Below are 27,274 nucleotides of genomic sequence, written 5' to 3'. Positions count from 1 at the left end.
CGTCGTAAGATTTTTACGAGCGTTAAGATGCACAGCGTTAACAACAGAATTTCCGTCGAAAAAAAAGTTAACAAGCCAGACGTTATCCGATATTTACAGCCGCACAGTCGCGGATTCCAGAACGCCAGACTTTCCGCGCTCGACGTCGAGACAAGCGAGAGCGAGACGACCGAGTGAAATTTAGGAAAAAGACAACGCATTCGCTATTTCTTTTATGTACGCGCATCACCACTTCCGGCGCGTCGCGGAGAAATGCGCTCACTACGTACCCATACGACCTACTCATGCAAATGCCTGCCGCGTGTGTACACTCTTTTTTTCTCTATCTCTCTCTCCTTCTTTTCGGCGTCGACTAATAGAAGGCCGGTTTTCTAATCGTTATAATTCCAGCTGCGTATACTACATATGTGTGTATAAGGTTTTGCGCGGATGTGCGTATTATATGTACGCGCACGTGCGCGGGAGATCAGAACGAGAACTGGATGCGCGCGACCACGACGGTCGATCGATCAAAACAAATATAAACGAGGGAAAGTTGTCCCGAGAATTGGATCAGTCGGATGCATGATTAAAAATTTATGAGCTTGTCGCGTGTACTCGACATTTTTTTCTCATGGATGAACGATGGAATTGAGTGTTGACGACGCATAGAGACGCGCGAGAGTTTTACGGCGCTTGTCTGCGGGTAATTAGCTTTTCTAATGGGGCAGAGGCTGTAAATGTTTACTGGACTACGGGCTGTATTAGCTTCTATGTGGAAATTTTGATGGCCGCAATTTTGCAAGAAGACTGCGCTCTAATGAATTGACGGCGCGATTTAAATTTTTGTTTTTCTCTCGGCGCATCGAACGGTTCCCCGAGGAAACCGTAAACAATTTTCCAACGCAGGACACTAAGTTTAACTTAATTACCCACAAGCTGTTCAGTTCTTCTGCTAGAGCGGGCGCCGCGGAGGGAAATTAATTCTCCAAATGATATACTTTTTATTTCATAATTTAGTAGATTACGCCGCTGGATATCATTGTGCGCTCCCCTAATTGCCCGCTTCTTTTTCAGCTGAGAAAGTCACGGCGTTTTGCAGATGTGTATACACATACACTCACACAGACACATAGCCCGGCTGTCTTTTAATTATACTAATTAAATTAGAAACTCCTTTTTTCCACAACTATTATGTCTCGCACGTTGTGAATCGCGCGCGAGGACAATGACTGCGCGCGAGTATAATACGATGGAAAAAAATCCTTTACCCGCTTGGAAAAATTTTCAGATCAGTAGTTCGTCACCGGTGCAGCGCCATGAGGACAGACAGCGAAACGAAAAAGAAACTGCCGCCACTTTGGTTTTACTTTCTCAGCCAGCTAGAACGAGAGAAAAAAGAGTCTACTCATTAGGCATAATAAAAGCATCATTTTTTTTCGCCGATTGTATCATATCGTGTGCTGCAGTATTAAGGCCACGCGGAATGACAGCGTCTTTGTGAGAGGCTTTTATTTAATTAAGACGCGGACGCTAACGCGAACTTATCTTCATCTGTAATGTATGCAAAGTTTGTAATAATATTACACAGAACCGTTTGCCATTGTAACACTCTCGAGTTTTCATCTGATGCAAAGTGCAAAGCAAACACCATCAGATCGATCGAGCGCGCGCTCGGTGAAGGATGAAAATACCGCACGAAATTCCAATCTCTCTCGCCTCTCCGCAGAGCTTTCCCCAAAAGATCGACGCCCCGATAAAAGCCCGAGTCGCGCCTCCTCCATCAGAAATATTAAGGCCAGTTTCTAACGATAACTCGCGCGAGCTCCTACGTATAGCCGAGAAAACTCCTCACCCCGCTAATCGAATTAAAACTCGCTGCGCCTCGAAGATCCTGTTCATGCTGCCGCCGCCTACGCGCGTCTGCGCGAGCACTTTCACCGCGGCTGCCCGCGCGACGCGTATTGTACTTCCGGTTTTAGAGCTCTGCGCCGCGCTAACGCTCCGAATATCCACTTGTCATTCCATCCGCGAACCTCTGTGTGTGATTCAACCGAGCAAGCTGATGATGATTAAGAAAAAAAGAAAGTCGAGTATACAATATCGGCCGACTTTCCTGCGCAGACTCGCGTAACAGGTGCATCGCGAGGATGCTGTTGTCTCGAGATGGGCGAGCGTTTTTCCTTTTTCTCGGAGTTCTGAGAAGTTTAGCTGGACTGTAAAAGCGAGGAAAGCTCTCGAGGGAGAAATGAAGCTGCTGTACTGCGCGAGGATAGAGAGAGAGAGAGAGAGAGAGAGAGAGAGAGAGAGAGAGAGAGAGAGAGAGAGAAAAGCCGCGGATTTGCGGGCGGGATTTGGATTATATGCTCTCTGCAGTTTGGAGATACGAGAGTACACGACTGGCTCTTTACGCGAGCGGGGGAACAAAAACTTGGTACATTTTTGCGGGATGAAGATTTATTATTTTATTTTCTCTTCTTCTATTACTGCATATACATCAGAGTCGCGCTAAAGAATGCAGGTGCAACAAGCGAGCTTATTTGCACGTTTTAAACAGGAACACTTTTTCGCTTTCTTGTATGTATCAAGGTCACAATGCCGAGCGATAACGACACGCTCTATGTCGGAATTTCATTCTCTAAAGGAATTAAAAGCGACAGAATTTAAATATCCCCGTTCCACATTTTGTTCGCACATGATTTCCCCACGATTTGATTTCCATTAGAATACCCAGGCTCGATCCTTGTGAAGGTCACGAGAATCTTCCTTGTAAACTCGACTCTCTCAATGTTCAGAGATCTTCGAGCACACGGAAAGAGTGTGTGCAGATAATGCGCTGTTTGTTCCGAAGGATTAGATAAGGTAAGTGTGTCTACAGGGCTAATAAGTAGAGTAGGGACCGGTATGGCGAGACCTCGCGCGCGAAATAGATCAGCAGCGTGAGTCGACTGAATTCTCTATTTGGGTCGAAAATTTAACGCGATTTTTCGTCCCGAATAAACTGACTAAAACGTTAGATTAGCTGCTTTAATCATTCGCAAATAAGCGAGTCGCTCCCGTACTACCGTTAGATCCGCGAATTAGATTATACGAAATTGCATCACTTCAGACAGACTTTACTCGATGCTACGGATGCGGATGACTCATGCTATAGCGATAAAAATCACTCCCGATCGTCATCTTTCATTCCAGCCTTAAAATAATCTTAATCTCCCTCATCGCAGACGAAGATACACCGGTGATATTACGCACCGGGTTATACAATCCGCGCGTCAAAGTCCCCGAATTCTGCATATTTTTCACTTTCTACACCCGCAACGACTATAACATCTCTTGCTCTTCCCAGCATCGAAACATCCTGTTCCTGCGAACTTGACGTCACACAGCGAGCGTTGTAACCCTCCTCTTGCGCACAATATAGGTACCTACACCGCTCTGACGATTTTTCGGTGAAAGCAGCGGCAGTGGTGGCGGTATCACACGCCAGAGAAAGAACAGGCGGCAACTCGCGGCATATAGAGTGGGGGAGCGTATATAGGACGGCCGACGAAACCGGCGGGCTCACAACGACGAACCACCCGATCGTGGCGGCGACAGTCCGGGAAATCGAGAGAGAGAGAGAGGAGTGAGAGTTTTTTCGACGACTCCTTCCTCGGTGCAGTTGTTTCGCCTCGTATACACACTCGAGCAGTGCGCAGCGGCATTACAGTGCAGACACGCGGCCCGTCTATAGTCGCGGCTTTTTTCTCTCCTTCTTTCTCTCTGTCTGGGAGAAGGATTTTTTTGTGCGTGTTTCGCAAATAACTCAGTGTGAAGTGTCACGTGTGGATCACGATACACCGAAGGCTGCAACGAGGAGAGACGGAAGTGGCTGAAGAATCGACGCTTTGACGAAAGAGGTTTGTGCGAGATTTTTTACTCAGATGAGCGATTGTTAAGTGTATGTTACGCGATTATAAGTGCTACGGTGTTTAAGATAGAGGAACTGGTCCTCAGTGCTGAGTGTGAACTTCCGCGTTGATTCACTGAAGGCTAAAGTTGCATAGTTCCGCGTTCCACGAAAAATTCGCATCAATCCATCACCTCGACGTGTTATAAGCCCCGGCGTACACGCGAGCTCCTCTTCTCTCCTCGTGACACGGAGCGAGATCGGGCCACGTTGAATAACAAAACAGCAGCTTCTTTCGAATCTAGTCCCCCCATCGAAAATGTCCGGCGGCGTGTTCGCGAAAATCGCGATTTCACCTCCTCTCGCGAGCGCGCGCGTGTGTGAGTAGAGGTAAAAGGGTATGTGGGGTAGCGAGTCAGTATGTCAACGTTCTCGCTCGCATCCGAGCGCGCGCTCCATCTGCTCTCCTCCTCCTCCTCCTGGTGGCGCGCCGCGAGAATAAGGCCGCGCCGCGTGTGTGTATGTGCGAGAGAGCCATCTTCGAGAGAGGTGTCTGTATGTATACGTACGTGAGAGCACGTGTGTATCCGTGAGCGGGCAACGCGGCTCCATTCAAGGATTTCTATGGCGTTACATGTGCACGTGCGTTATGTATGGATGAAACTGCGCGAGAATGACGTTTTTAAGTAGGCTAATGGAGGATGTGCGATGCGTTTAGTAATTTTTTTTTCTTACGAGTTTTCGAGATCCGGATGGGGGTTTTGATTGTTAATCGCGCGCTGTTTCGCTCCTCTCTCACTTTTTCGATCATCCAAGGCGTGGGTTCGTTAATCTCGACCGTCCGGTTGGAGAATCGCGTAGGCATAGAGCAGCTGCGAGCGCGTCGACTCCCGGAAGTGAAAGTTTCGTCAATGGGACGTGTGCTACTGGAAAAAAAATGCTCTTCTGGACATTTCTGCCGTCGCGAGAGAGATTTCTCGGAGTGGCCGTGTACAGCACTGCAGTAGCGGTGACAATTCATTGTCTCTCTTACTCTCCTCATTGTCGCGTGGACGTGAAAGTCTCTCTCTCCGTCGAAGCTTCGCGGTCGATCGACTTGATTGCCGGTGCGACGTTTGGATCGTGAAAACACGTCCGTTTATACTTCCAATAACCCATATTTTCATCTAATGCACACACTCCTCGAGGTGTTTGCGCAGCTAATAACCTGCATAATTCGCGCATTACGTATGCCGGCGCTCGCCTAAATACAATTATTTAGAAAAAAATAAAGAGACCGTGGACGAGAGCGAGCTAGCGAGGCAATTAAAAATCTCGGATGCGGGAGAGAGAGAGGGCGTTACGTGGATACGAGAGACGATGATGATGCCGTGATTAATTAATTCTGCCTAACGAACCGACGATCCGCGCGCATTGTATGTATGTAGTCGAAGGATGCGCGCGATAGTGCTGTGTGTGTGCCTAATTGAATTTATGGAATCGATGTCTGTGAATAAGATGTCTGGGCTACATCGGCTCGGCAAATAACTGTTTTATGATTCGTCTGTTTGCTTTAGACTTTCGAATAACGATTATACGATGTAGCAATAATTTTCTTCAGCAAATATCTCTGAATCCGAAAAGCATCATCCATACGTACACACAGACGTACATCGCAGGCATAGGAGCGAGCGCCAACTAGCGCAACGAATTCCCGTCAATTTTCCACGCGGCGCCTTTCCCAATTTCGCGCTTTCTTCACTGGCTGAAAGGGAGTACAGTGGTCGCATATTCCTCGGCTACAGAGACTCGGAAGGCGCGTATACACGCGGCTGGAATATAATAAAAAAAGAGCAAAACACAACGTCGCAGTAGTAGTAGGCGACAAGCCGGAGAACGTTAAACGCAGTTGCCTTAATTAGCTGTAATGAACGGCGCGGATCTTGCCGAGGTGTACAGAGGTGTACACGATAGATAGAGAAAGAGCAGATCCGGTGCAACGTGCCCGACTCTTTCTCTTCGACCGGTCGATGCGTAGTAGCGAGCGGTCGAGTTGTTGTTGTTGTCGAGTTTCATCGAATCTTTAAGATCCTCCATGTACACGCAAAGCGAAAAAAGCACCTCGATTTTCGAACAAAGAGCCCACTCCAAAAAAATTGCGTAAACGGCATAATCCCATCGCGTAACTCGCAGCCCATTGAGTCGTCCTGCCCGCGCTCGCATAAAACGAGAGAAGCCCGGTGCAGCAGGCGCGCACATGTGCGTGAATTTTTCGTACGGTACTCTGTATAGCGCTGTGCGCGTGATGCACGTCCTCTCCGAAAAAAAGGACGCTCACTTTCGAGCGCGCGCAGGGTTTCTCTGTGTTTCTGTGTGTGTATTGCGCCGAGAGAGAGAGAGAGAGAGAGAGAGAGAGAGAGAGAGAGAGAGAGAGAAAACATAACGGTATACCGGTCGCTTGCGTCACGAGCCGCGGCGAGCGCACCTGTCGCGCTTCCTAGGTTCGCGAAGGGCCTCTGCCGTAAGAAAGTGAGGGTCGCGGACAAAGGAGCGCGCGCCGCGAGGAGGGGCATAATACCGGCTCTCGTTATCCGATATCTCACTTCCGTAAATGAGTCGTGCGTGCTCGCGCCGCCGACTGTTATGAAGAAAGTAGCTATATTATCTCGTTTGTGACTTCTCGCTTATATTGTTTCTTTTTTGTTTTTTGAAGAAATATATAATCATTGTTTCAGTATAAAGTGCAAATGTAATATACAAATGCGCGGTGCGGATAATGAAATACAAGCTTCGATATCGACGCGCGGACAGTCAGCGGATGTATCAGGGCGCGCGTCAACACTGGAGAGAGACCCGCATGGGGGATAAAAAAATGGATGTATATTCCGCAGTTGGCTCTCGAGCGTGATACGCGCATAGCCATCAATCATCCGGTGCTCTCGGGTATTTATCAATATTCCATGCCAGCCGCGCGCGAGATAAATTCCGTGGCGGATTCTAGAGATTCCAGGCGTCCACGCCGGCGCAATGAGGTTACGCCGACCATAATTTTAAAGCCTCGTATGTGTGTGCTCGGCTGTGTGTATGTGTGTGTACGAGCTGGCTTATGTACTCGAAAGTATCGTTTAAGTGAAATATCGTCTACGCACACGACAATGCATACATTGCTCTCGAAAGCTCGTGCACTAAAGAGCCTCGGTTTTTCCGAAAATATTTCTAATTGTTCCAATTATATCCGGCATGACTTTCTCGCGTCTTTTTCGCTGTCTCAAATTTATGCTCCGGTTATTACAATGCTCGGAAAACTCGCCACATTGATCGATTATAAATCGGCAGTGGCTTGTCGCACCTTTATTAAAAGCTTCTCTCTCTCTCTCTCTCTCTCTCTCTCTCTCTCTCTCTCTCTCTCTCGCACGACGTGTTGAACCTTCCTCGATTCGAATACTCGCCGGCATCCTCCAGTCAATATACACTCCCGAGCATAGCACAAAGGCAGGAAAGTGTGAGAAGGACGCGACGAGCCATGTGTATGGAAATCAATAGGCGGTTATGCGCGTCTTCGTCTATACGACGCGTCGAGCGAGGCTTGAATGGACCGTGATCGGTTTAACTAGCCGATAGATTTCGGCTTTGAGGTGTGAAGAGGAAGTATCGGGACTAGTTCAGAGATCGACGCGAGATATGTCTGCAGAGATATATAATACACTGACCTCTTTTTGCTTCATGGGAAAGTGGTCTGAAAAATTGTAATAGTGGCTTGTGCGCCGCGCGATGAAAGCACCGCCACGGGCTTATCGGCTCGTCTGCATCTATATGGACTCGCGGTAAATCGCGATTCTTTTCGTTCTGTATACCGCCACTACGTGTGTGTGAATCGTCGCGTTGTGAATGGGAGCGTTGAAGCTTGCTCCTGAAGCTGCTGCCAAATGTGTATCATCGTTACGCCGGTTTATTGCAGTATATTCTAATCGTTGCACTACACCATTCTCATACCGATCTTTTAAGACAAATGGAAGCATGTCGGCCAATTAATCGCAGCCGATAAATTTCAAAGCAGCTACACAGCCGTAGAGTAAAAGTCGCTTATCACAGAGCCGATCAGAGCTAACGAATCAATTAAGCGATCTCGAAATCGATTCCGATCGCGACGATTGATATCCCCGACGTAGATATGCGCGAGCGAGCCGGAAGCGTATAAAGCGACTCTTATGCAGGGGGAAATCTCACGCGCGTCCGCTGTCCTCCTTGGTTAGCGACGCTCGCTGGTGATTACACAGGAGAGCGCGAAATATGTGGCACGCGGACTCACGCCATAACTGGTGCATGCTCGGGGCGATGCCCGATTTTCACCGTTTTGGAAAAATTTCCTCGTATTTGCATTTTGATCGTTTTTCCAGCCTTATTTTTCCCCAAAGGTCAGTAGATTGATCCACCAGTCGTCGCAGCTCTTGATGGCGGTTCGTCAAAAGATCGCACCTCGTACACACACGGCGATAATCTAACGCCCTTATCAAGCTTATTACGTTCGGATCGCCTGTAAATTTGAATCCTCTACGAGAAAGCCGCGACGTCGCGCGCGTGCGCGAGCTTGGAATTAACTGCGCGGCGCGGCCTTTAAAATTACAGTGATTACAGCGATCTGGTCTTAAAACGAAACCGCTTCGGAGCGATAATATAGCGCGCGGCGACTTTCTCGCGGCGGGTCGGCGATACATCGATGATCGCGTGTCCGAGGGAGCGCGGGACATAAGTCACGCTTCGTGTGCGGTGTGTAAGCAAGTCGGACGTAAATTTCCAGCGAGCACGTGTTGCGATCTGTTTTATCGCTATGCAAGAGATATAGATACAGCGTGCATCCAGGGGTGATGAATACGCGCTTGGGTTATTAACGGCCGTCTCCGCGTAAGCATCGGGCTGATTGATTCGTTATCGAGCAATGCGTTCGCGACTAGATTGTCGTGTGCTCCAAAAGTATCACGTTGATTTCTCTCGCGAGAACAGACCGTACAAGGAGCGGATCCTCAACGCAGCTTCCTTTAGGTATCCTCCAGAGCAAGCGCACGCGTCGGCGATCGTTATCTCGGATAACACACCGAGGAGGCCTCTGTATCAGCTGACAAATGGCTATTTACCCGAGTTAATGACGCGCACGCCTCCGGCGCTTAATCGACGGCAAAAATGGCGCCTAGGAAATAGCGCGAGAGAGTGAGAGAGAGAGAGAGAGAGAGAGAGAGAGAGAGAGAGAGGTGTTAATTGGAGTGAAATTGCTCGTCGATATGTGTGTCGTGCACGACGCGTGGAAATTTAGTGGATCATCGTCGTCAGCTCCTTTGTAACACACTTCTTTCATTTTATTGCGAATTTACCGCTGCCGCTCATGAATATTTCATTCGATGAAAGAATCACCGCGCGCGACGCCGTTTAAAGCTTTGTTTACGGCTTTTTAATTTATTTTACGGACTAATTGTCATTTCTCCACGCGGCAGCGAAACTAATCGTCGGGCATCCGTTTTCCTCGTGAAAAATCACGGCAATTCGATCCGATGAACTCGCGCGTTTCGAAAATTTTCCGCGTAAACAAATCCGTCACCGACTCTTTCCAATAACTCATCCATCCTATAGTTCTCGCGTTGCACGCTGGAACGCGAAAAAATACACGTTCATATTTCTAAAATATATCAAGCCTCGCGGATACTCGCGCAGCAGCGCGTAAAGTAGGCAGCAGCAGCGTCGAAAGTGTTCTCGGCCCCCGATTTGGGTCTTGAGAACGAGCGAGAGAAGCTCTTATACGCTCTATGTGTGTGTTTCCGCCTCTGCGCCGCGGTGAATATAAACTCGCGCATACCTAGCGGAGGCTGATGTTGCCGATGAGTGTTTTTGGGGCCGAGAGAGAAGCTTTCACCTAGAGGCCGCGAGTCGTACGCGTTGCATGCGGGGATTCCCCCGTTTTTACCTCTCTCTCTCTCTCTCTCTCTCTCTCTCTCTCTCTCTCTCTCTCTCTCTCTCTCTCTCTCTCTCTTCGAGTTTCGTCCTTCGTATAAAAAGCGAAGTATCATTATGGTAGTGTAGCTGTGGATATCGAGCGAGTATGTTTCCGGTCCGATGGAGGCTTTTTGTTACGCTCGACTTTTTTTCGGGAGACTGTGGTTTTGCTTTCGACGGAGAGAAATTAGATTTTTCGGGTGGTCCTTAATTGCCTCGCTCGCATCGCTACAAAAATTAAAGGCACACTTCGCGCAATCAAATCATCGCAGCTAGTTATATCGTCCCCTTGCACCGGATAGACGTATAAAAAAACGTTTATCACGAAAGTTTCGAGCGACCTTCTTGCTCATTAAAAGCACACACACACGCACACACACAGTCGCGGTATAATCTAAAAAAAGTTCCAGAGAAGAAAATACATAAGCCAATCGCTCTCCCTCTCTCGCACGTTCGCTCCACTTCGATAAGATTCCGGCACTCGGCTCCTGTATCTCCTCCTAACGTCGTCGTCGTCGTCGTCCTCGTCGCCGAAGCGGAAGTCATCCTCGTATATGTGTGTGTGTACGAGCGCAAGAAAATCAGCTCATAACGGCCGCCTTGCCACAGAAAGCGAAAGCCGCTTGTATATGCGCGCACTCTCTCGTCCTTCGTTAAAAGGTGAAAATTGCAGGAGCTGCACACTCCCTTGCAGCCTGGTTATCATCTCCCTCTCTCTCTCTTTCTTTCTCCACACACGCACGGGAGAGATAAGAAGCCCCGACGTTTCGCTTTCGCCGCCGGACGTATCTCGCTCGTCCGCGTTTATTTATCGTCGTTATTACGCACCGCTCGCGAGACTTCCGCGTTTAGGCCCGAGTGGAAACGATGCTGTGTATGTGTGTGTGTGTGTGCATACGTACCCGCGGCATGCGGGCGGAAAATCTGGGTCGCGAGAGCGTATAGCAGCTTATCTCGCGCGTTATGCAAAATCGCTTTCATCGCGCGCGCGCGCTCTCTTTTTTTTCGAGCGCGCGCGATTTCGCGCACAGGTGCTATACGCGAGAGAGAGAAAAAATAGAAACGTTTGAACTCCTTATGAGCGCATGTGCCAGACGACCAGTGTACGTCTGTAGCCTAGATTTGGGACGGTGAGTTATTGGAAGAGATGTAAGCGATTTCTTTTTTTTTTCCCGATGATGATGATGGAGGATTGTTACATGGTTGCTGTATCGGTCGAATTAATGCACGAGGCTTATTTTTTTTATCACTCGATAGCGCTGCCGGTCGACGAAAGTGCGCGTTCTCGTTTGTTTTGGAATACTGAAAAAAGCTGTGGGTCGAATCGCGTTAATATGCATGCGGTGTAAAAAGACGATATTCCTGCGCCCGTGCTTTACAACAAAAGAAAGTCGCGATTGAGATAGCAGAAGCAGCGTTGAAATTTCAACGGCACGATTTTCGATGTTCTCTGAAATGTTGATCGCCTGTAATTACACGTCCGCGAATTTCACCTAGTCGAGAGACAAAGGACACTTTGGTAATCAATTCGCGCCTCGCGGAAATTTCTGAAAATGTAAGATGCAAATCAGCTATTCGTCACATATACACCGCAGCTTTCACGATAATAACGACGAATGCGCGCACAATTATCGAGTCAAACATTCATAAAGTAAGGTCATTATCACGGCTTCATTATCAAATGCGCATAGCAATTACAGGCCGCCGACAATCGAGACGAAACGAGAACGCGCCGCCGCCGACACCCATGTAATCTCCACACATTACGAGGAGTTGACCGCGTCCCCGACTAAACACAATCCACCAGCGCTTGTAATTTACAGCTCGTGAATCTCCTCGCCGCTCGGCTTTGTTCCTTCGAGTGTATTGTTATCAGCTGATTCGCAACACACATACAAAACCGTCGTACTGGTTACGCGCCTTTTCTTTTTCATAATCACTCTACGTGTGCCGTACACGATGTTCTCTGCGGCGTCGTATAAGCCCCTGTTTTTAGCTGGAAACGGATTTGAATGACAATAAGTCAGGCGCGTGCGTATCTCCGTGTAATCTGATTATACGAGCCTCGCTGGGACGTGCACCGGCTGGCTGTGTTTTCTTCGTATTTTCCAGCTCCTCTTCGTTTTTTTTCCCCAGACAGATAAGAGGTGATGCATGTGCTCGCTGGCTTTTTTTGTTCTTCGCTCCTCGGGTCCTCTGTTTTTCTCGCGACGAGGTGGGTTCCTCTGATTGCCTGGTATATATTTCCCGTGGTTATCCCGTGTATACGCGTTGGGTGTCGATGAAGAAGTGCGCGGAGAGAAGAGACTTGCCTTCGACCTGCAAAGCTGTATAAAAGCTGTAAAGGTGCTCTATACGTTTCTGGCCGGCGAAGATAGGTGGCGCATAGGCACTTTACTCTTTCCCTCATTATAATAAGGCTCGCTCAGTGCATATATAGCAGAGGTGTGTCTCCTGTGCCTAAACCGTCTTTTTCGGCCTGTCACTTGTGCCACTCATGCTACAACTGCAACTGAGTCCAGAAAGTACAAAAAGGAAGAATGAACTCGGCTGGAAAAAAGAGAGGACCGCACTGCGATAATTCGCGAGAAAAGAATCCGGCGTCGCGTTTATGATTACTTTCGTTTGTAGTTAAACCGACATACCTCCGCACCCCGCCGGAATATAAAGCCGCAGGCCTCGAGGAAGAGAGAATAAAAAAGAAACAGCGTCGAAGAAAGGTAGCAATCACGAGCCGTTGCAAGGGCCTTTCTCTTTCTCGCGAAGGTACGGTAATTGGGCCCTGAGTCTCTCTCTGTCTCTCTTTCACCTGTGCATCGCTGCGTACGAGAGGCAGACAGAGAGATACATATCGAGCGCAAGCCAGGAAAGAGAGAATAGCAGCCGCTCGGTTCCGTTTATGCCTCTTGACGCTGAATACCAAGTTTAATGGCTAATGGAGGATTCAGCAACGGCTAGCTGCTCGTGCGTGACACACCGCGGTGTGCCATTGTTGCTTTCTGCGTCTGCTTGAATTGATGATATACTTTTTATTCTGATTCGCGGAATACGTATTCAAATCTTCTCTGGGTCAATTTCGCTCGATTGACTTTCTACGCGGCTATTTATATCCGTAGTCGTCGAGGTAATTCAATTGCTTGTCTAAGTTATACATCCGCGTCGCCTAATCGGAAGATTCCGCTGGAAATTTCGCACCGATCGATCAAGGGCCCAAAAAAGGCCCGTATTCCCCCTTCCCCTCTCCTGGTCTCACGGTAAACAAGTGAATTCCACTTTCCATGGGAGGAATTTTTGTTTCGTCGAAAAATGTGAACCGTGCGCGCGCGCGCACGCGGAAGATATTGAATGAGAAAGAGAAAAGAGGAAGAGAGGCAGCAGCGCGCGCGGGGCCTGACGCTGGGCCCACTGGTGGGGGAAGCGGCAGTAGCAGCGCCCGCGCGGAGAGTAGGTCAGTGGGACATTGGTGCTCGGGCTGCTGGATCGGCGTGCTCGCGTTCAGTCAGTCTCCGTCGGGCAGATACGTCACGCCGCTCCGTGTGCTGGGCCTGAGCTGCCGCGAGTTTCGAATTGTCGGTCTACACACGAGGTGGGCCTCACCGATGAAGCGCCTCTGATTTCGAACGGCTTTTTTCTCTCTTCTTCTTTTCTCTTCTCTTTGCGAGGATTCTGTCTTCTTGTCCTCTTTTCTCTCTCCTCTTCTCTCTCGTCGCGAGTTTCGACCACGTGGGTGCAGTACAGTCATTCGGCGAGGAAATTCGCGCCGCTGGAGAGCTGGAGCAGCACCTTTGACAAATGTAAGGAACGAGACGTGCGGTCGATCCTCGGGGTGAATACTTGAGTTTTAAAAAAGTGTGTTCGGAAAGTGTGTTCGCCTTTGACGCCGCAGATTTTTCTCGTTCAACTGTGATTTCTCTGAGAGTGATTTTGAGAATCAGTGTGAAACAAGTGATCACTTTAACACATGCGTGATTTTTAAGCAGGATTCGAGATAATAATCCATGAGAGTAAAATAAATTGGAAATGTTGTTTATCGAATGTCGCTTATGAATTTTCTCGATAAACGAAAATTTGTAATTCGGAATTTTACACAGTTTTAATTTTTGATTAAATAAGCGATTCAGTGCGAGGAAATTCAAGAAATCGTACGGATGTAGAAAGATAGTTAACATGTGATCTTTTACGACTGTTGATGACACGAGCATTTCACGTTAATCTGAGTAAACATTTCACAGTCTAAAGTGGAACTACCGAGTCGTTTACTCTTTAGTTAGCCAACTCCTTTTTATGGCGCTTAATTTTTTTGTAAAGTGTTTCCGTATAGTTCCGCGAAATTAGTATGTAAGAATGGATGAAAAAATGTTTTATTAACGTTGTTTCGTGAATGACTTTATTTTTTAAATTTTATTTGAAACTTATACACCGATTCTCATAAAATAAATTTTTAAAATTCAGGAAGAAATCGGTGATTTTGATGTTTATCTTATTCTGAATTGCAGAGCGCAACAAACTCACAGACGATGGACAGGACGCGGAGGAGTTTACGGAAGACGGCCCTGTCGTTATTGCTGCCGTTGCTTTTGTTGGCAGTGAGTACACATAAAAATTTATTTAAAAAAAAAAAAAACAATAGACTACCAAGTGTTTTCAAAATTTGAAACAATAGCCTAAATATCATAAATTCAAAAATAACACACACAACTAAATACTAATTAATCGACGCGCATCGTTAACGGCCTTACTATAAAAATCCACGATTTCGATCGTTAACTCCAATTAACTTGATAAATTCCATCAAGCCGAGTGTTGAGTCGCCTCATAAATCGTCGAACGGCAGCGACATAAGGAAACTGGCGTGAATGAACTGAAAAATGCGGCGTAGCATTGCGAATGACATAATTTGATACCGGCGTCGAGAGACGAGAAAACGATCGCGAGAGTCGAGGCAAGAAATGAAGTATATATCCTTGACTCGCTATGATTGCCCTGTAACGAAGTTGTGTGTAGCAAATATAGCAGAGGGCTTAGAAATCGCTTAGGTCATTGTTTGCTTTAAAACGATTTTCACTTCGCCGTCCATCTTGCGAAGATTGTCAGCTGCGTCTGGCCGAACTGTCTGTTACTACTCAAGCACGTGAACTAGTTGCAATTTTTGTGTGTTCCTCGGCATGTTAACTCTAGCTTGAAATGAACGGTTGCATAAATTATCTAACGGATCGTGCGTTGCATTTAGCGAAAAGGTGAATAATCGCGGCGAACGTAGACACGTAAAAGTATAGAGGCAGTATCGCTTCCGCTCTTATACAGGCGACTAATAAATTTCCAGCTTTCTAAATACTTGTAACCCACTTCGTGGATGCGAGAGAAAAATTTCGTCTTCATAAATTCTCATCACGTTTAATCGGCATAACTAACGAATTTACGTATACGTCCTTTTTAATAAATTCCGTTGCTCGAAGACACGCGCCAAATGTGGGTGAGGATTTGTTCTACAAAAGTTATGAGAAATCTCCCGAAACCAGGTTATGTTTGCATACCGTTGAATCGGATCCTCTTCACATGCGCGTCTATATGGAAGACTTGCGTATACACTGCTGGTATAACAGTTGTTCTCCCGTGAAATCTATTATTTATTTTTGGTATTGTGTTCCGATCGTTTCGTACCTCTTTATGAAATTTATTTCCCCGTCGATGATTATACGGAAGATTAAATCGAACGTATTTTCAGTTCGAGAAAAAAAAGAACGTAATATATAGGCTAATGCGGCAGATTAACTCGTTCGCGGTGTACAGCCGATCGCCGGGCGGTTTATAAACTCATCCGAGGCATTTCTTGTTGTGTCGATGGCAAAAATGATACACAGTGAAAGCACATCGGCCGAAGCACGTTTCTTGCTCTCTATCGCCAAGCAAATCGAGCGTAAATAACAGATCTGCTATTATCCTGTAACGCACTGCCATATCCGCGTGCGGAAAACATTCCTTCTCACTTTATTATAATCGAGCGTAATGGTCCATAACTCGGAACCAATATACCTATTTCATTGCCGGTTTTCCAAATTCAACAAGAAAAAGCTTTAATCAACTCCTCGGAATTTACAAGTCAGCGCTACGGTAGCATCCATTTTTTTTCCACGATCAAAAAACTCGATTCATGCACCTGCGCCGAAGTAGCTTCCCCCGATCGTGCAGCGCGGCCACTGAAGGGTAACGGGCAAGGACGCCGCTTATACATATCCGTATACACATAGCTAGATGCAAGTCGTTTCGGTGTCGGTGCACACTTACACACACACACACACACACACACACGTGTATACATATCGCTGCGCTCCGCGGAGCGACGATAGTAGGTCACTGCGCCGGACGCGCTCTGGCCCCTTTCCGCGGGCTCCGCTTAAAAACTCCTCTCTCGTTCGGCTGCTACTATGCTGTATACCGGGCGCTCGCGCTCTCGGCAATCGGACTGCTTTTTCTCTCTCTCTCTCTCTCTCTCTCTCTCTCTCTCTCTCTCTCTCACACTCGTTCGCTCGCGGCTTTCTTTCTTGGGAATAAGAGAGAAGAAGCGGCTGCGCGTACGTAAGTGTGTATACGCGGCAGATAGATGAGTCGTTGTCGCAAGACGCGTAAATGGTAAGAGGAGCGCGCTTCTGGACTCGTTTCTTCTTCTTTTTTTTCTATATCGTCGTTACGGGCGAGAGGATTTTTGTCGCCGGGTGTGAGGTATGCGCTGGTGTAAGGAGGAACAACGATCGACTATGGTGACGGGGTTTATTTTGACGGGTCCTCCGTGTTTTCGAAAAAAAAAAGTCTGACGTATCCGTCCTACTACTACTGCTCGGCGTTAAACATTCGATCGAAATCTGAGGAAATGAGCACCTGCGTCACAGTCGCACCTGTCGCTTCGCCGCGAGACATCGCGCGCACGCACACACCTCTCGAGTTTCCTCGATCCTCGCGCGTAAATAAGCGCTTCTTTCTCCGCGTCGGCGATGCGACACATTTAGAGTAATCGGCGCGTGTTCCCGTTCGCCGTTAGAAAGCGCGAGCGCGCGCGCCCCGCCAAATTGATTGCTCGGCTTGCTCTTGTCGCCAATTAAAATAACTTATCAATCACCTCAGCTCTAGTGAGAGAGAGAAGCTGTTTTGCGCACTCGGATAAATATGATGATTAATGCAAGGAGGATCCTGCACGTCAGGATTCGAAGTGGCCTGGGAAGAAGGGACTCGTGCGCGCGCGCTTCATTGATGAAGTACCGTTGCCCCAAAAGAGAGATTCGTAATCAGCTCTTGACACCTCGTAGAGAGAAAGAGAGAGAGAGAGAGAGAGAGAGAGAGAGAGAGAGAGAAAAGAGCCTCTGCGTGTGTACTTTGATCTTGTCGAGTGTGTTTGGCATTTCTTTTTTCTCAACGGGATCCCTCGACTCCAAGGTTTTCGAGTGTACGATTCGTCGAACAACGAGCCTATTGTATTTCATCGCCGGTTAAACGGACTAATAATAAGCGAGAAGCTCATAACTGCCGGAAACGAGGTAGTAATCTAGCAATTCCGATAATGAAACTATCCATGGTGTATATACTCGCCGGCGAGCGACAGCCGCGCGGAGAGACGAGCCGTAAAAACGATTGTCGCGCCGGCGGCTATAACGAAGTGCGGAGGCGTCGCCGCTCTATCGTGCGGCTATAGTAATCTTGCGGGACGCCGCAAAATCATCGTCCGCGTCGCTCGGCTCTCGTTCCACCTGCTTAGGCACGACGACGCGAAAAACGAAAGTGTTCGGCGCGCTTTGTCCGAAAAGCGTTTATCACCAGGATAACCGTGACTTTCTACGAGATAGTTCTTTTTTCTTGTTTTCGGGGACGGATTTTCGTCTAATGTAGGTATACTTTCTTGTTAGCACGAAATACTACGTGAAGATCCAATTATGAGGCTGCAAAAAGCCGGTACATAATTTAATTCGATGCTTGCGCGAGTCTGCGGGAATTAATGAAAAGTCGCGCGCGCGCGCGCGCGCACGTGTGTGTGTGTGTGTGTGTGTGTGTTGAGAGCAAAAACCTGCGAGGGCATTTAGATTTAATCTCTCGCTCTCGGTGCTCGCGGTTAATTAATAAATAAGAGGCAATACCCGCCGAGAGATCTTGGTTTCTCTTCGGGGAGCAAAAAGCTCGCGAATTATCAGCCCGAGGACAGCTGCAGGGCCCTGTGCCGTAATTTGCATGGATTTCGCGAATTAACTCCGAGAACCGTCGATGAAAAAAAAAATAATAAAACGGATCCAATTATATCTCGATAAACTCGCTTCATTAGCGAAGCAATTAAAGCCGCGAACCGCATACAAACAGCTCATCATTCACACGTATGCTTACCGCGCCGTCAATGGCGTCAAAAGATTTCGACCGATTTGATTATGTAAAGGCGCGCATCGTCTATAACAAGCATACAATACGAAGCCGCATCACGCGCGTCGTCATCCAATTAAAAATTAACCTGGAATCGAAGCCTGATTCTCACGAGCCTCCAGCGCATGTAAACATTGCGGCGCGCACGTGCCTCGCATCACAATGATAAGTCGGCGGCTATGGCGAGTGCACCTCTTTACTAATTAGCCGGAAAAATGCTTCCGCAAAAAAAGAGAGAGAATCCGGGGCGAATAACCTCGCGCGCGACAGTTTCCCCACCTTGTTTGTCTATATAGGTATACACATAGAGCTATGCAGCTCTCTAGGACGTGTAATAGGAGAGTCGGTTGACGGGTTGAGCGCGCTCCACTTTTTCTCCGGGAAGAAGCAGAAGAAGAAGCCGCCTATATGGTGTCTGCGCGACGACATCGTTCCCGATTTTCTCTCGACATATCCACTCGGAGTAGCTTCTATAATATATCCTATAGCGGGAGGTGCCGAGAAAGAGAGGGAAGCGGGTCGGACAGGAGGAGATTTTATCGAAATTCCAGAGTGTGCATGTGTGTGTGTGTGTGACTCCCCAGGGGCAGAGCCGGACTTCGATTTTGCCGTACTTGGCGCTGAAAGCCTGGGTGGCTTGGCTGCAGTGTGTATAGGGAGAGAGTTGCGTCTCTCTCTCTCTCTCTCTCTCTCTCTCTCTCTCTATAGTGATGGATAGATCTACTTCCGGCTATTAAGCTGACGTTTATTTTAGAGCAGCTTTCGATAAGAAGTATATCGCGCTCATTTCTTCAACGAATTATTATCGAGATTACGAAGTCGTGAAGATAAAACGATGCTTAGCGCGAAATTATCTGTCAAAATAAAGATAAATAGCGCGGTTGTATCCCTGGTTAATTATTCGCCGTAACGAACGTTTTTTCCCGGCTGCATTCCACAGACCGGCTGCTGAAAAAGTCCACTGCGCACGAAAAGGTGAAGGTCCCTCGTCCGATATTCCCGTAATAGCGGCGGCGGCACTTCCGCGTAAACGCGACCTTTTACTGCACTCGCGGCGCTTATGTCACGCCGTGGGTCAGAGCCGTTCTTTTCGTGTATGTTGAGCCTACTGGTTTTACAGTTAGGCCAAGGTTGCACAGGTGCCGCCGCCGGGGCGTTTGATGTTACGTCAAATTGGCTTTTTTCAGAATCGGAGGTGTTTTCATATTTCAATTTGACGACGAGTTCTCTGAAAGCTGGCAGTTAAGCTTTACGATAATCGAATCCACAATACGCGCAAGCGTTAAATTGGAAAGCAGAAATCGCGATGATTTCAAGTGCGTTTACATCGTCATTACTCCATCAGCTACCGGCACCGCGAAAACCTCAGTCGCACACTCACAAACATACATCGTAAAACCAGAAAATTGCATTTGCATAAACATACCGGCCACGGAACGAATCACCGCAAAACAGCTCTCGCACCCACCAGTAATTCACCAGCTCTTACACACGTACATACTCTAATCGCGTAAAACTCGCGTAAACGCCGCTGCGCACACAATATATCCCACATACACACTGCAGTGCAGCGAACGTCGAAAAGCACACACGCGCAATTTTCAATGCGAAATTTCCGCGAAACGCGCTCTCGCAATTACCGCAATCATTTCTTTCTTCGAGTTTCTCCCGACTCGTGTGTGTGTGTGTGTGTGTGTGTGTGCGCCCGGTAACCCAGAAAAGCCGCACACGGCGTCAGAAGAAGCGGCCGGCGAGCACCGCAGAAACCGCCTTGAGGCGATATCGCGACCGGTCACTATTTCTTCCTCTTCTCTCTCTGTATATACCTATATACACAACTGCGGAGAGAGACACGAGAAAAAGAGCAAACATAGAACGTCGCACAGCTTCGCGGCGTTAACTGCTTCGTTGGTGAACCTGTGTATAGCTGTACTGCACAGGGGAGCAAGAACGCCCGAGAGCGTAAATTGGCAAATTTGTTATCCATTATCCGCGTTATCTCGTTATGTGAATTTAGCACCGCTAATTTTCGGCCGAACCTGCTGCTGCCGCCGCCGGGATTTATCGTTGTTTACGGCGCGCGTAAACTTTTTCGATTTGTGCGCGTTCGCGTATATAGCGCTGCATTGTATTAGCACACTTTATAATCGTGAGTTATTCGGCAAATTTTTCATCGCCACTGGGTTTACTTATACTGTGTAAGGTAGTGTGATGAATCGACAGCGCGTAATGAAGCTGAAAAACTCTTATCGCGAACGAGCATCGACGCTTATTAACGGTATAGAAGAGAGCTGCTCGTCGAATCGTCATCAGCTCAGGAGTTAATGAAAAATCTCCGACTTTCCCGCTGCCTATCAACTCGTCCATCTTCATTCCACGAGGCACTTGTTCTCGCGCTCGTACAAACCGGAAACGGCGCGCGGCCAGTGGCACGAGATCGTTGCACACATTGTTTCTTCGAAATTATAACGTCACACGGCTGCGCCTTGTGCAATATCGCGATCCGGGGAACGAAATGCTATGTCGTCTCGTAACATCACGGATCTCGGTTCCGTTATTCTTCTGCGCGCCGTAGCTCTTTTTTCGGACTCGCTCGACTGCATAACGCCTTGTGGCTTTAATTGCTTTGGTTACATCACTCGTCGTCGGCTTCTTTATTATGTCACTTGTTGGAGTCATTTTTTTTTAAACCGAGCGATGCACTTTTAGTTCACTGCTGACGTACGATTAGGTTACTTTCTAATGCGAATATTCCTTCAACTTCCAGAGCGCAAATGGCGAAGCGCCACTGGTGGACAGCAGCGCGTTGCCGTTGGAGCACCGCTCGGTCTACGGACCCCCGGCCCAATACGGTGCACCCGGAGGCTCTCACGGAGGTGCCGAGGAGAACTGGCCGCTCGCCTCTCCCGACACGCCCCAGATTAAGCACCTGCAGGTGCAGTGCGAGAAGACGCACATGCGCGTCAACATCGAGTTCGATCGACCCTTCTACGGGATGATCTTCAGCAAGGGATTCTACTCCGACCCTCACTGCGTTCATCTGAAGCCTGGCACTGGTCACCTCAGCGCCACCTTCGAGATCTTCCTCAACTCCTGCGGAATGAGTTCCTCGGCCAACCACAACGTTGCACCCTACGGCTCACCGACGCCCTCGGGTAGCTACGTCGAGAACACCATCATCATCCAGTACGATCCCTACGTCCAGGAGGTCTGGGATCAGGCCAGGAAGCTCAGGTGCACCTGGTACGACTTCTACGAGAAGGCCGTCACCTTCAGACCATTCCAGGTCGACATGCTGCACGCCGTCACGGCCAACTTCTTGGGAGACAACCTCCAGTGCTGGATGCAGATCCAGGTCGGTAAGGGACCCTGGGCCTCCGAGGTGTCCGGTATCGTCAAGATCGGACAGACCATGACAATGGTCTTGGCCATCAAGGACGACGAGAATAAGTTCGACATGCTCGTGAGGAACTGCGTTGCTCACGACGGAAAGAGGGCGCCCATCCAGCTGGTTGACCAGTACGGATGTGTCGTTAGGCCCAAGATCATGTCCAGGTAAATTATTGCTCACTTCATTTTTAATTTTGGAATCTAAAGAAAATAGCATCGGCTAACCTCTCGTTCTGCCCACAGGTTCCAGAAGATCAAGAACTTTGGACCAAGCGCCTCGGTGGTGAGCTTCGCCTACTTCCAGGCCTTCAAGTTCCCCGACAGCATGAACGTGCACTTCCAGTGCGTCATCCAGGTTTGCCGCTACAACTGCCCCGAGCCCAAGTGCGGTCACCCTGGTCTCGAGTACGGCGCCGCCTCCAACTCCATCTCCTCCGAGTACGGAGCACCAGTTCACCAGGGACTCTCGTCCGAGTACGGAGCACCTCCGTTACCCGAGTACGGAATCCCACCAGCATACCCCGATCCCCGTCATCCAAGCGGACCGGCTGGAGCATACAGGTAATTACTCGAAATCAATCGTCTCTTGACTTCGGTAAAAGCGAAACACCCGTGTATTAACTAGCCCGATCTACTTCCACAGCGAGCCGAGTCCCGACGTAGTACCAGCCCCGCAAGCTCAGACCTCCTCGTCATCGCCCAGCTCGACGTCGACGGGTAACGAAGCCACGGCCAGTAGCAGCGCACCCCAGCAATCATCCCAGCAGCAGCAACAGCAGCAGCAACAAGACAGCATCCACCTGCCACCTCCTCCTCTGCCCGGACACCCCGCGGCCGCTTATCAGACCGTCAAGAGGAAGGGAACCGTCGGCAGCGACGAGCTCGAAGGCAATCTCGCGACGCTCGGCGGAAGGCCGAGGTCCGTCGAGGGTCTCCCCGCTGAGCTGCGCGGCGCCAGGAGACGAAGGAACGTCATCGCTGCTGACGAGGACGACGAGAACGAGGTACTTTATTCGATTTCCCATTCAATCGCTCACCCTATTCAAGCGGCAAATCCTCGGCAAATACACGTAAAACTGATTGGCACCCTTGTTTTCTCCACAGAGCTTCTTCCACACGGTGACGCTCGTCACCTCGCACGTGTACAAGCGAGCCGCCCAAGAGATGACGGACGTCAACACCTCGCGCATAATCCAGGTCGTCGCTCCCGGAGACGTGAACTTCGCCCTGGGCAACACGAGCTCCGACAACGACACGACCGTCGTCATCCAGGACGCCGCGTCGAACAGTGACCCCGAGACCATCTGCATGTCCCTCCCGGGCTTCGTCGGCGGCCTCGTCATGCTGCTGCTCGTCATCGTCGTCGCCTCGCTCGTCGCCGCGTTCCTCTTCGTGCGCGTCCGCGCCGTCGATCGCAAAAACGCCGGCATCAGCTTGGGCTTCGCTCATCCGGCTTACGTCACCGAGAACCCCGAGCTCGTCAAGGTCGCCAACTGAACGGCCGCAGTTTGAAGCTCGACTTTCGTGCTGACTCTTGTTAAAGCAACGATCAAAGAGAGAGATAGACGACGACGGTAGTCACACGGCCCAGCAGGCGGAGTCCCGCCGGCTGTCGCTGATTATCCCGTCGTTGTCGCGGGGCTATGCTAAATAACCCCTCGATTCGATCTTTCGATGTTTCATGCTACTGTAAACGTTCATAAATCTCCCTCTCTCTCTCTCTCTCTCTCTCTCTCTCTCTCTCTCTCTCTCTCTCTCTCAACCCCCGCGTATAAACGTGTCTTACTCCTCCGCGTCCCTCTCTTTCTCTCTCTTTTCTCTCTCTATCTCTCGCGGCAGCTCAGACGCGCGATATGCCTTCCCTCCGAGCTTCTCGCAGCGAGGGGATAATGGTACAACAAGGGTATGATAACGATGATAATAATTCGAGGTCGAGTCCCACTTCAGAGGATCTGCGTATTCGCTTGCGGGGATCGATACTCTGCCGTATAGATTCCACATACGGCGATCGTCATCGTCGTCCGGATCCAACGAGCTTTCGGAGATGGCGATGAACAAATCGGTCCGGCAAAACGAATATTCACTCCGCATTATAAGGGGATGTCGTTTAACACGAGCGGTGTCGAACGACGGACAAAGACTGAATGATCGGTTCTCACTCCTCGAGAAGCTCGAAGAGAAGGAGTCGCCCTTTCTTCTCGTTGACGAGAGAGAAAAAAAGCTCGCTACGTATTCGCACACCTCCGTCCGGTCCCTTCAGGTGGGACGCTCCGATGACGTGCTCGCTGTGTAAATATTGGAGAGGAACTCGGGGGGACGGACGGAGATTCGACGATGGAGAGAAAAAGAGAGAGAGAAAGGAAGGAAGCCCGAGAAGACGAGAAAAAAGACGAGAGCTTGAGGAGCACTCGCGGTGTACATATTTTTTTTTGTATCGTTTGTTTGTTTTTTCTTTCTTGTCCTCGACAAGCACGACGATGCGCGACGACGAAAAGAGCTCGTACTATACTTGATATCTGTCTCTCAACATCGCATCGAGAACCCTATATTGTATACGCGTTATATTATAGTTGTGTATCGAAGAAACGCTCGCGTCGCGGATGCAGTGCGCGCAGACGTTGAATTATTGTAATGTATATTTTAACATAGCTGCTACTACTATAATACTGGAGTTATAGGCTTTGTGGTTTGGTCGACTCTCGGACGTGTATGAACCAGTGTTCTTAGTCTCACTGTCTGCGCTCACTGCCTCCGCGAACCATTCATTGTTTGTACTATTTAATTGCGACGAGTGACCACGCGTGCTTCGTACATTGTATTTTTCCTAACCACCCCTCTCCCCTTCCTATCATTTTATCATCATTTGCCATCGAGCGTCGCTCCACTCGAGCTACGCAGTCTCTCTTTCCCTCTTCCTATCTACGCATATATTTATTTTTTATTTAAATTAAAATTAATAAAAAAAGAAGCAAATTAACAAAATCACGTTACCTCAGCGCCTCGTCATCACCATACCTTTGTATCTCTTTAACGAGTTCCTGATACGCAGGAATCTTTCCTCTTCCGTCTTATCTTAAAGACACTAATGCGCACTAACCTTAACTTATTGCTCTATCCCCTCGACTGTCCTTCCTATCGTTCATATACCCTCTCCCCCTCCTCCTTGCGAAACATTCTCGCGATGCGAGAATGTGGTTTACGTACGTGTCTTTTGAGCACACGGCCCTAACACGATATTATCGTATCATAGAATACCGCAAATACGATCAAGATAATATTGTATAAGGATTTTTCATGATTATACGAATTATATACTACTTTTTATTTATATAAAATTAACCGTCTACGTTCATTCTTAGTATCAGCCCGTCCTCTAGCACGTAAGCTCATCGAAACCACACCTTTCAGGGCTAAAGCACTGCAAATCGCGGGTTCTTTGTTATAGAAAAACCGCAAAGCAACGCGGCTGTAAATAAGTACAGAACTCGTAATTATTCGACTGGCACAGATATACATAGAGCCGAAAGCCGCGGCGAGTGTGGGCCGCGTTAAAATGAATTATTACCGCGTAAAGAACGTAAAAGCGCTGGAGCTTTGAGCAAACTTCTCTCTCTCTCTCTCTCTCTCTCTCTCTCTCTCTCTCTCTCTCTCTCTCTCTCTCTCTCTCCCGCGAAGTATACACGAACCGCGCGAATCAAGAGGGATGAAGGCGCGGACGAAAGAAGGGCCGGATGAATAATAAATCAAGCGAGTCCTCTCTTTATCGAAACGCATAAAGCTACTGTACACGTACTCGGATAGAGCCGTGAAAATTACTCACGCTGACGAGTCCGGCTGTTATTATCACATCGTTCCGACTTTTTTCCTTCGTAATTTTCCCTCCTCGGTAATGCGACGCACATATAAAAGCTACTTTTTTTACGACAGCCGAATTAATATCGCTTAAATTTCGCGCTGTCGGCGCGCGCGCGTTTCATCTCTCTGCAGAGACGCTGAGGCGACGGAGGCAGAGAGAGAGAGAGAGAGAGAGAGAGAGAGAGAGAGAGAGAGAGAGAGAGAGAGAGAGACAGAGAGAGATGTGCGCGAAAAGAATTCCACTTCCGCCGGAGTCGCGTCTGAAGTGCTCGCGTGTATCCATGCGTAAGATGGTAATGGAGAAATTTTCGAGGAAAAAATTCTTGGACTCTCTCGGGGGGAGCTGCTTGCATATTAAGAAATTCCCTCTCATATGCGAGTGTCGCGAGCGCGCTGTACTCTACTCGTAAAAATTTTATTCAACGCGAGAGTTCAGCGAAACGAAAGGAATATACTTCGTTATGCGGAAGCCTCGTATGCAATAAAAGCTCGATCAGATCCTCGAGGTAAAACCGCAAACGCAATAAAAGCAATCTCCTATAACGTTCTCCTCGTTAAATTAATCAACCCTTCCAGCTCCTCGGCACAATCAGGCTCTATCGTACAGCGACTCCGAGCGAGCGATCCCTTGAATTCCCCCTTACATCCTCGACATCGATCCAACGTCTCTAATCCGACACGTACGATAGGCGCCTGTAACGTTCCAAGACGCGTCAGACGCAGGGCTGTTCTCCGGTAAACCGTCGCTAAGTAGTCCACTAAATAAGGGCTCGAGAAAGCATACATATAGTAGCCCGTATGTGCACTCGATGCTGTACTATTGCCTGCGTTCAACAGAGCGACGAGGCGAATAAAGCGAGTCCTTTTTCGGGAGAGAATAGAGAGAGTGAGAAAAGCTCCGCTGGCGACGATGTAATTGCGGGGACATAAGCCGGCCGGAAGATTTTCAAAGAGGCGCCAATTAAGGCGGGGACAAATTACGCGCTGCTTTTCGCCGCCTGCCGGAAGCTGTCGCGCGTCGGGCTTGAGTAAAAGAGAACGAGCCGGGGCTGCGGGGAGCTCATGAAGATGTGGCCTGAAGTTGGAGGGAAAAGAGTAGAAAAGAGAGAGATAGATGAAAGTGAGAAGCGCGTCGCGGTGGAGAGAGGCGTTGGCGGGTAAAATTTGTTTAAGTTTCGCACAGCGCGCTTTTGTGCGATTTAAAATAAGTGGAAAAGTTTCGAGCGCGCCGTAAGTCGTCGTGCGCCGGGCGCAGGTTTATGTAAGCAGCTTGTGTCGTAATACTTTGATGGCTAATAATCCTACCGTAGATATTACACCGTGACACTCGCGATATCGTCGCGAGGGTCGCTTGCTTACAATTTAATCTATAGCTCATTATCGACGAAACGCGTTAGAAGACGATTAAAATTAATTGGATTCGTGTGAAACGACTCCTTATGGGATTTAACGTTCCTCGAGATTTTGTCAGTATCGGTATGTATACGAGGAGCTTTACAACAATTTAACAAGCCGGCGAATGCAAATGGATGCAAGAACGAAAGCTCTTTCAATTAGCCGCGGTCTTACATCGAATAAATAATTGAACAGCGAGCTGAGCTTGCAGCGAGAGCGGTAAAATACGAGAAATAATGCATACGAACAAAGAGGAGGAAAGTTCGGAGACAAAGACGCGCGCGAGGCGAGCAGAGTCGTTTTCCTTTGATCCCGTAATTGGAGGTGTCCAGGAGCGAGGGGATTAACCGAGTTATAACGGCGGGATTCTACTGTGCGTGTATACGCGATTGCTCGCTTTTTGCCTGG

The 27,274-nt window shown here is 48.6% G+C and overlaps 1 protein-coding gene across 2 annotated transcripts; it reads left to right on the top strand.

Moving 5' to 3' along the window:
- Positions 1-3,536: 3,536 nt before the first annotated feature.
- On the top strand, positions 3,537-24,598 carry LOC100122297. 2 transcript variants are annotated; one of them, XM_008219578.3, is made up of 6 exons: positions 3,537-3,878; positions 14,326-14,415; positions 20,994-21,781; positions 21,860-22,177; positions 22,260-22,620; positions 22,721-24,598. In XM_008219578.3, exons 2-6 carry the CDS (start codon positions 14,347-14,349, stop codon positions 23,111-23,113), a joined length of 1,929 nt encoding a protein of 642 aa, XP_008217800.1. In that variant the 5' UTR covers positions 3,537-3,878; positions 14,326-14,346; the 3' UTR covers positions 23,114-24,598. The 2 variants fall into 2 exon arrangements, with proteins under 2 accessions (XP_008217800.1, XP_001605901.2); XM_001605851.5 differs by lacking the exon at positions 3,537-3,878 and adding an exon at positions 12,303-13,623.
- Positions 24,599-27,274: the final 2,676 nt, after the last annotated feature.

The sequence above is a fragment of the Nasonia vitripennis genome, chromosome 2, assembly GCF_009193385.2.
Source record: "Nasonia vitripennis strain AsymCx chromosome 2, Nvit_psr_1.1, whole genome shotgun sequence".
NCBI lineage: Eukaryota > Metazoa > Arthropoda > Insecta > Hymenoptera > Pteromalidae > Nasonia > Nasonia vitripennis.
Note: the sequence above shows the minus strand (reverse complement) of the source record. Positions and strands in the feature narration are given on the sequence as shown.